This window comes from Puntigrus tetrazona, chromosome 8 (genome assembly GCF_018831695.1).
Source record: "Puntigrus tetrazona isolate hp1 chromosome 8, ASM1883169v1, whole genome shotgun sequence".
Lineage (NCBI taxonomy): Eukaryota > Metazoa > Chordata > Actinopteri > Cypriniformes > Cyprinidae > Puntigrus > Puntigrus tetrazona.
The window spans coordinates 7294110-7303725 of NC_056706.1; the positions used below are offsets into that span (position 1 = coordinate 7294110).

The following is a 9616-nucleotide window of genomic DNA, read 5'->3' on the forward strand; positions in this document are numbered from 1 at the left end:
GGAGCCTGGGTTCACTGGATCACCAGGACCACCAGTATGTTACAAAATCGCATTTATTTTTTATTAATTATTATTCAGTATCAACTTTCAATTCTTTGATGTTTAGAACTTGACCTTTAAGCTTTCTTTAAGGGTCTTATGGGTCCAGCGGGGTTGAAGGGAGTTCCAGGCGTCAACGGACCCCCTGTAAGAAGCACTCTAGTTTTTATGCTTCAATCCAGTAATTTTGACAGTCCTTGAACATCATCATTCCAGTAATCACAAATGATTAAGAAAGTCGTAAAGATTCGTTAGTCAGATCAGTCGCTAATGCATACTATTAATTCTCTTTTATAGGGACAGCTTGGTGAGATGGGGCCAAGGGGACCACTTGGCAAACCAGTAAGTCAATCTTTTATTTACAAAGACTTTATAAAAACCAAAAAAAGAGAAAAAAGTCATATGCCATTATATATTTCAGGGAGAGGAAGGGTCTGATGGTATTATCGGTATTCCTGGTGTTCCTGGACCCCAGGTGCTGTAAACTATGTATTTTATCTTTCTTATTTACATTATGTATTTGTGTGCTCTTGGTCTCCATGATTACACACACAGTATTTTACAGATAGGATCCATATTATGGTTAAGGCATATTCTTAAAGGAAGTTACAGTAATAGTCTTATATAACTGGATTTTGTAACCCATATTGTAATATTGTAGTCATGCTGGAAAATGTAGAATATGACCCAATTCTTATATCAATCTAGCTATGTATTTGCTTGCCTCTTTCCTCTCCTCTATCAAACTACTATGTCTAACTACCGTCATTATCTAACAAACTATTCAGGGAAAACTAGGGGGTGATGGACCACCAGGTCAGAAAGGAGACTCTGTATGTGCATTTCATGTCTTTTTATAAAAGCTTTGAAATTACAGTCACATCTGAAATCGCATTTTTGGTTTTCCTGCATTTACTTGAGGCACACGTATTTCTTATTCAAACAGGGAGATGTGGGAATCGAAGGAGACATTGGGAGTCCAGGACCACCGGGTCTAAAAGTAAGCCTGTGGTTCACTCTTCATGAATAATTATTTACGGTCTCTTCAGATATCTCTCATATTCTTTTGATACAGCAGTGCGCTTCTATGGTAATGCAGCAATATGCTTTCTTGTTTCAGGGTGCCAGTGGAAAACCAGGAAAACACGGACCCTCAGGTGATCCAGTAAGATTATTTCAAACATTAATATTTTAAATGTCTTGTTGTTGTGAGACACTTTTGATATGTTTTAGAGTTTTCTTTTGTAGAAGCTGCTGGTAAAGCAATATATTCATTTCGGTATGTAGTTAGTGAGGCTATACTATTATTAATTAATTAATAATTTAATTAATAATTAAGTATTAACTTCAATTTAAATAATTAGAATATACATTTAGCACTTTCAGTGTGTTGTGAAGGGGGATTTTTAAAAATTTATTTTAATGCTGTGTTTGTTCTTCTTTGTATTTCTGACATACAAGCAGCATGATATAGATGTAAAATGAGATGTAAAATGTTTTCATAAAACAGGTCAAATCGCAGTATAATGGTATTGATAATTCGTATGACTCTAGAGAAAATAATATCATGATTTTGGGATAACTATATTTGTTGTCTTTGTCTGTCTGTGAACTTCAGGGCTTGAAAGCACAGCATGGAAAGAAAGGAGATTCTGGCCAAAAGGGAGATCTAGTGAGTTCACTAAAATATTTACAAAAGCTCTGGCTTTTGTAAACACTTTTTTATTGAGAGCCAGATGTACACTGTTCTCAGATCCCAAAGAACTAGAAATCATTGGATTAAATGTTGAAAGAACTAATCTATCTTCTTTTTGTAAGGGTCCTCCGGGGATGCCAGGGAAACAGGGATTCAGAGGCAGAGGAGGGCAGTCTGGTGTACAGGGAGAGATTGGCCCTTCTGGACCTGCTGGTTCACCAGGGCCCACGGTGAGCGGTGGCTACTAGTAACTAATTCAAAACTGACTAACTAAAACCAGCCGGTTAGTCATTGCATTGCTTTTACTTCAGGGATATGATGGATCTGTTGGAGATCTGGGGAGACAGGGAAATGATGGATCTAAGGTACAGCAGTGTAATTCTCTATTTATCAAAGAAATCTAATATAATGTGTTACTGCATAAAAACAGTTACCTTTTTTAAATGCTATCTTTAGGGAGAGAGAGGCCACCCTGGTATCCAAGGTGCTTCTGGACTGAGAGGAGACAAGGTGATTGATCATTTCTCTCAACGTGTCTTTGGCAAAAATCATACATTAGATTTCACATACTTAATCGATTTCAATAAAACATTATTTTACTTCAAAAGGGTCAGACTGGCCAAGGGGGATTCGTTGGTTTTCCAGGACCTTTGGTAAGTATGATTTCTTAAATAAAACTGCAAGTCATAATTGTGAAGGCAAGGACGCTAATCATTTTGAGTAGATTTGTTTTATCGTAGCTCCCCCTAGTGGTTATTTTAGAAATGTACAAAATCTATCCATAGGTATACATAAATCACACACACACACACACACACACACACACACACACACACACACACACACACACACACACACACACACACACTCATATGACCAGTAGTTGGCACTGGAATTTTTTTACATGGTATTCAGAGACCACTGTGGAATTAATACACCTCATCAAAGATTCATTCATTCGTTCATTCATTACACCAATTCCATGGCCTATTGGTTTAGGAAATATAATAAATCTGAAAACAGATGCCTATATACAGTGGACTAAAGAGAGACACTATATCCAAATGTTTTGTTTTACAGGGGGAGATGGGAAAATCTGGAGAACCAGGGCCTGAAGGAGAGCCCGGTATTAAGGTTCCCTTGTACACCAAATCATTACCTTTTAAATATAAAACAACTCATGCAATTACTTACATGATTTAGTAAAGTTTGATCACAGTTTTCTTTGTTCCTTTGGTCATAATTATTTCAGTTACAACAGAAAATATCATGGCCTAATTAACCATATATATCAGATTACTTACACTTTATATTTTTTAATGGGACAGGGCCGACCAGGAGTCCCTGGAGGAACCGGGTTTAAAGGTCACAAGGTAAACTGAGTTTCCTAATGATTGGTATAATTCTATAACACAAACTTAGCATAGCAGTGATTAACTACTGCATAGGCTATAGTGGATTAGCATCCATTTTAGCAAAGTCATGATTATGACATGATTTAGGGACATCAGGGTGTTTCAGGGAGCAGAGGACAGGACGGCATTCACGGTGCATCTGTAAGAGCCACACATACACAATTTCATACAGAATGCCCCGTTAGTTTGCTTCATTAGCCACTAAAAGTGATTTGTGTTACAGGGATCGATTGGACCATCAGGATCAGATGGAGATAAAGGACCTCAGGGTCCCCAAGTAATTCCTCCTCTTATTTTTTTCATGATTTGTTAGACAATGTTTATACTGACATGTACAAAACAACTGATTAAACGTCTGAATAGGGTTTACAGGGAAGGCCTGGTGCACCAGGAGTCCAAGGTCCCGTTGGAAAAAGCGTGAGTTTTATTTTCCTTTCCTGATTGACAGCATTTCCAAACCCTTCAGTCTCTTAGTTATGTAACTCTCCATCTTGTGGTATATTTAGCTGTTAAAAATGTAATAGTTTGCCAATTCTGACATTACTGTCTAAGAATATGACCTACAGCACAATGCTATTAAAAACTTTTTAAAAGGGGGAACCAGGGAGCCTGGGCCTCACTGGCAAACCCGGAAAGCCTGGAATCAGAGTAAGTAATAATTGTTTTTTTCGATTTCATGACACCTAGCTCTTTAGATCAGACTTTATCCAAATTTGAATATTCGTTTTTTTTTTTTCTGTGCTCTTTTTTATAGCAACTGGCAATGAATTTTATGTGGCTAGTTCAGTCTTGATAGTTTTTTTCCCTCAGGGTGTTAAAGGCAGAGAGGGTTCAGTAGGGCTTTACGGCAGTCCTGGAGAGAAGGTTGGTGGTTTGTAAATGTACCAGTCACGTCATGTGACACACCATATGATGACAAAATGTAATGCAATAAAAAGCTGAAAACATTATTAGCTGTATTAAACAGTAATCGGCTGCAGAAGCAAAAGTTTTAAATCAAGCCTCCTTCATTCACAAGCCATATGTTCTGCTCTTTTAATGTATAGACAAGCACATTTTACAAACATTACATTTGATATTAGGGGAAAAGTGGTGCTGAGGGGCCCAAAGGAAATCCCGGTCAGCAAGTAAGTGCCTTATAGGTTGTATATATATTTTACATTTTTCCTCGTTCATTAACATTGAACTGTATGTTTGAAAACTCTATCAATCTATGAATTTTTCTGTCTAGGGTCTTCGAGGCCTACCAGGAGAGAAGGGCTACAGAGGACCTGCTGTAAAGCATACATTTAACACACATTTGCAATCTTTTTGTCATGATGCAATAGTATCATGTGTTTCTTCACTTAATAATGATGAAACATTATGTAAATGTAATCTTCTAAAGGGCCCACAGGGAAACATAGGGCAGTGGGGTGAAACAGGTCTGCGGGGGCCTGTAGGAAATCAAGGGCCAAGAGGGCCACCGGGGCCACATGGAGTGGCTGGGTACCCAGTATGTTTTTTTGTTTTTTTGGTTTATGTGGTTTATTGTTGTGAGGACTGAGGGAAAGTTTTATCTCTATATTGTATTCTGTCTTTCAGGGTAAAGATGGACCACCTGGACCCATTGGACCTCCAGCAGATAAAGGTGACAAGGTGGGCTTTATTTAAGTTCTATCTTCATTATAATTATGTAAAATGTACTGGTTCTTTCACTGTGGCCTTGTATGAGACGTTTTATTTCTAAATGTCTTGGACGAAGGGACTGAGAGGAGCCAGTGGACTGAAGGGAGCTGCTGGTATCGATGGTGAGGAGGTAGATTGCTTATAAATCTTGGTTTTGTTATTAATAAGAAATTCTCTAAATAATTGATTTGAGTATCATCCATATGTACACTACTTTTTAAAGTTTGAATCAATAATTTAACAATACAATACAACATACAATAAACTGATAACTGTTTTCTACATTGTTACTATTAAAAACATTTATTGAGCACAAGATTAGGATTTTAGAATGTTTTCTGAAGGTCATATGACATTAAAGACCCATATAACCCCATAAGAGGCTTCTTTCAAAAATATTTCAGATTTGGTAATTGGTAATTGGTAAAAATGGTAATAATTTTTTTAGGGCTCAATGGGTGAAACTGGGCCAGTCGGACCAGCAGGAAGCAAAGGCTTGTCTGTGAGTACAAATTCTTTGATGCTGTATTTTTGCCAACTCCATTTTATACATGTACGTTGTGTTATGGTGTTTTATGTAAATGATACACAGGACAGAACTGTCGGTTGTAGGGTGAGAAGGGTATCGAAGGATCTTTGGGTGATCGTGGCTCAAAAGGAATCCAAGGAGAGAGCGGAAATCGAGGACCTGCTGGATTGAAAGGACAACAAGGACAAGAAGTAAGAATACTGCTGATTTTTTTTTTTATTTCTGAAGTACAAAATATCATAAGTTATTTTTTTTTGTCAGGGGTTGGGTGGTTCTCTAGGGCAGAAGGGAGATCCTGGATCCCCTGGTGAAAAAGTGAGTTTTTTAATAAAGTTTGCGGAGGTGTTTAAGTGAAATATTAGTCAAATACTTTTAGTGTTGAGATGTTTTCTGTTTGTTTTTGTTTTTCTCAGGGTCAGACAGGTGTGAGAGCTCACTCTGGGTTTGTAGGAACGTATGGTCCTGGAGGGAACATGGGAAAATCTGGTGAAAAAGGCGACAAAGGTCTACGTGGGCTTGTTGTGGGTACTACTTCCTCTTTTACAGCTAATGCATCCTATGAAGAAGTATATTAATTTTGTTATATGGGTATCATAGGGTGAGGCAGGACCAAATGGGCTGCCAGGTCCAAATGGTGCTATTGGGTTACCGGTAAGTTAGGTTTGATGTATTTGATTTATTGTATATTTTGGGATATACATTTTAACATTAATTTATTCCATTCAAATTTAGGGTTTGCATGGAAAAAAGGGTTTGTCGGACAAAGTGGAAAACTTGGACCAAAAGTATGTTTTTATTTCCACTTTGTATGGTATTTCCAAGTTTGGTATGCTCTGTTACATCGTCATATGAGTAAGTGCATCTGTTGTTTTTGTCCCCTGCAGGGAGAGCCTGGAGATAAAGGGAATCCAGGCAGCCCTGGGAAGATTGGATCAATTGTAAGTTTTTACCTTTGAAGATGCATGCATTATTTAGAAAATGTTATGCGGTCTTACTAACCCAAATTGATGGAATTTTACATGTTGTCTACAGGGTGTTTCAGGCCCAAGTGGGAAGAAAGGAGAGCTTGGAACAGGAGGCGAAATGGTGAGCTAACACTTTACAACCAGATTGGTTTCCAATCTAAAGAATAGAATATGGAGCATTTCACACTGACATACAGTATGCTCAAATGGAAAGCGTTAACATTTAAATGATCTACGCTCCTGTCAAGGGGCCCGTGGGTCAGCCAGGAGCTGTGGGTCATCGTGGACTAAAGGGAAAACTAGGACCTTCAGGACCTTCAGGGGGAAAAGGATTCAAGGGTCAACCAGGGCCAAAAGTCAGTGGTGCAATATTTTTAGATGTATCATTTAATCAGGTCATTTAATGTCTTCACCAGTTGTTTTTGTGATTCTTTCACACAGGGAATGAGCGGTTCTCATGGAAGGAGAGGAAGTAAAGGTGTTGCAGGAAAGCCAGTGGGTTCATGCATTTTTTAGGCTTTTATTGACTTGACAAGCAGCTTTACTAGTATTATTTCATATTTGCCTACACAAACAAATCAAAGTTTGTACGTATATTGTATTATTGTCTAGGGACCTCATGGACCAAAAGGGAAACATGGTAATCCTGGTCTACCTGGAAAACCAGCAAGTATCCCTAACACAAATATGTGAACCTTCTGACTATTTTATGATTGTGCCAAACATGATTGACTTTTACACTAATGATATTTAAGGGATGCAGTGGTACAGATGGACTGCTGGGAGTTATAGGCAATGAGGGTGACCCAGTGAGTAGCTTCCTTTTATTTACATTTTATATAGTGCTTACCAATGCAAACCTCAACACTAGTCTTACGTGTTACTGTCTTGTTTGGACTTTTATGTCATTTCCTGTGCATTTTAAAGTCATTTTGTAGTTTGGTTGTTTTTAAGCTTGTCACCCCTTGTTCATTTATACCCTTGTGTTCCCTCTGTTCACTGTCTGGTGTTGTTCTACATGGATGAATTGTGTGTTTAAGTTCTCTTTTCCTTGCCCTTTATGTTTATGTTCTGAATCAGCCATGTTACAGCTAAGGTGTTGTGTTATTATGCAATTGTTAAGGTGTTCTGAATATTTGCTATGTAGTTACTGGTGTGATCTGGGCCATTGTCCTGAGTTCTGAGCTGGCCCAAGTAGATTAGAATAAAGATTAAACATAAACATGAGCATTTACTACCTTACTGTACTATTTACAGGGTGACATTGGTTTCCGAGGATCTACTGGGAGACCAGGTGCTCCAGGTAGTGCTGTAAGTAAGATGGCTTTATATAATTTGTTGTAAAGAATGTGGTCATGGCTTATATAAAAGTGGTCATGTTTTGTATTATGTCATGGCTTGTGGCATGGATTTAAAAACAAATTCAAAGGGGGCCCATAGGAACACCAGGTTTGCAAGGAATCAAGGACTACCTGGACCAAAGGTAATTTCCTCTCTGTCTCTTAAATAATGACTCCTACTACACCCAATTTACCATCCTTTTCATCACAGGGCTCTGTAGGACCCAAAGGATTACCAGGACCCACCAGGCTAATAGGACCAAGGTTATCAAATCAAAGACATTGTTTTTGCTTCTACAATCTGTGTGGATTTTTTTATTATTCTTTGTTAAAACTTAGGGATTCCGGGACTTCAAGGTGAAAAGGAGATGTTGGACAAAAAGGACCAAAGGTATCACTGTATCCATTAACTATAGACAATTGCTTCTGACATGTGAAATAATAATAAGAATAATCACCCCAGTTTTGTTCAGAGGTCCAAACTGAGAAAACATGAGTAATTTGTTGCAGTAGCTCAGTGCTCATTAATGCAATTTACAGGGTCATGTTGGCATTAGAGGATTGCAAGGACCCGTTGGACCACCAGGAGAAAAGGTAAGTTCGAACGGAACCGAAAATGCATCAAAAACAATCAGTTGCTTTTTTCAATAGTTGTGAATCTTTTCCTTCATCTCACAGGGAAAGCAAGGTGCCCCAGGGTACAAGGGGACGACATGGGCCTAAAGGCGTACATGTAAATAACTACCTTCAAGATACTGTGCACATATTTACTGTGATGTTTTTATTCCTTATTCATAAATATGTTCTTTATTGCAGGGCGACGCTGGTGCTCGTGGGCGTCCTGGTGACAAAGGATTCCCTGGTTTACCTGTATGTCTCTTTGTAAACTCTTTGAACAGTTTTATCTGCTAAAGAACAATAGCATAGATGACACGGTTTCTTGTTTTGCTCTACAGGGTCCAACTGGAAGGAAGGTGTGTACTGAAGGTGTGATCGTAATTTATACAGCTCTGCTTATCTTTGCCCTGTACATGATCCAGGTAGGTACAGTATAGATACAAATCTTATTAGAGTCACACTGACCTGCAGTACCCTGATGTGCAGTATTCAAACAGCAAAGTACAGTAGGGTCATGCTGAAGCATTGACAATATGGGATTTAAAATATGATTTAGACCTCAAGTACATTAAGCTTATTAGAGTTAAATGTGCTTTCTTAAGCGCTGCTCCTATCAACAGGGTATGAAAGGAATTCAGGGAATATCAGGACTGAAAGGTGTGAAAGGTCGGAGAGGACCTCCTGTAAGTGGAATAGGTTTTTGCATGTGACTTTAATTTCACACTTTAACTTTAATTTCACTTTAATGTCATATTGATTTGATTGCTTTTTAAGATATTGTCTTAATCTTATATTCTGGCTCACTCTCACCATCTCACCAAGGGAAAACCAGGTATTCCTGTTCAGCAGATACCAGGACATCGTACTTCACCTCATGCTCAGAGAAGAGGATCACAAAATGTTGGTACAAACTCAAGCAGTTAATCTTGGTTTGTTGAGCACCAAAACACATTTGTATTGTAAAAATATAGAGGAAAGTTGGGGTCCGGTAGCAAAAGGCCTGAGATGAAGATTTTAATATATTGATTGTAAGTCTTTGCACGCTATTTTCAGAAAGCAAGGTCATTATCCAGAAAGTCTCGATTTGACAAGCCTGAAGATGAGTTTGAGGAAAATAGCTTCTCATAAGGCACTAAAGACAACCCAGCAACTACCTGCAGAGAGCTGAGTCTCATCCAGCCTCACCTCAGAGATGGTGAGCAGACTTCAGGCCCAAAAATGTGACTGACATCATAAAGTGGACATTTAATTTACTGTTGTCCTGTTTGTAGGGCACTACTATGTTGATCCAAACCATGGATGTCCATTTGATGCTCTCCGTGTGTTCTGCAATTTCACTGCTGGTG

General features: G+C 38.4%; 1 protein-coding gene and 2 long non-coding RNA genes across 4 annotated transcripts; all 3 read left to right on the plus strand.

The window, feature by feature from the left end:
* Positions 1-5: 5 nt before the first annotated feature.
* Positions 6-6951, plus strand: LOC122350138 (collagen alpha-1(I) chain-like). The gene is made up of 35 exons (XM_043246387.1): positions 6-34; positions 133-186; positions 337-381; positions 461-514; positions 828-872; positions 986-1039; positions 1160-1204; positions 1658-1711; positions 1858-1965; positions 2047-2100; positions 2192-2245; positions 2344-2388; positions 2816-2869; positions 3064-3108; positions 3238-3291; positions 3374-3427; positions 3514-3567; positions 3745-3798; positions 3961-4014; positions 4233-4277; positions 4382-4426; positions 4538-4645; positions 4735-4788; positions 4895-4948; positions 5267-5320; positions 5431-5538; positions 5609-5662; positions 5761-5868; positions 5945-5998; positions 6080-6132; positions 6232-6285; positions 6380-6433; positions 6561-6668; positions 6754-6807; positions 6925-6951. Exons 2-33 carry the CDS (start codon positions 139-141, stop codon positions 6601-6603), a joined length of 1863 nt encoding a protein of 620 aa, XP_043102322.1. The 5' UTR covers positions 6-34; positions 133-138; the 3' UTR covers positions 6604-6668; positions 6754-6807; positions 6925-6951.
* Positions 6952-8020: 1069 nt separating this feature from the next.
* LOC122350911 lies at positions 8021-8359 on the plus strand. Its single transcript, XR_006251645.1, has 3 exons — positions 8021-8043; positions 8193-8246; positions 8331-8359. It is a non-coding gene; the product is annotated as an uncharacterized LOC122350911 (long non-coding RNA).
* Positions 8358-9394, plus strand: LOC122350910. Of its 2 annotated transcripts, XR_006251644.1 has the most exons (6): positions 8358-8385; positions 8469-8522; positions 8609-8626; positions 8891-8953; positions 9093-9170; positions 9324-9394. It is a non-coding gene; the product is annotated as an uncharacterized LOC122350910 (long non-coding RNA). The 2 variants fall into 2 exon arrangements; XR_006251643.1 differs by having other exon boundaries at positions 8609-8953.
* Positions 9395-9616: the final 222 nt, after the last annotated feature.

What these genes read in the sequence shown, in the direction of transcription:
- LOC122350138 (XM_043246387.1), top strand. Translation starts at nt 139, where the DNA reads ATGGGTCCAGCGGGGTTGAAGGGAGTTCCAGGCGTCAACGGACCCCCT. An exon ending in AGGGCTACAGAGGACCTGCT is followed by an intron (nt 4,427 to 4,537) that starts GTAAAGCATACA and finishes AATCTTCTAAAG; the next exon opens with GGCCCACAGGGAAACATAGG. An exon ending in CTGGTATCGATGGTGAGGAG is followed by an intron (nt 4,949 to 5,266) that starts GTAGATTGCTTA and finishes TAATTTTTTTAG; the next exon opens with GGCTCAATGGGTGAAACTGG.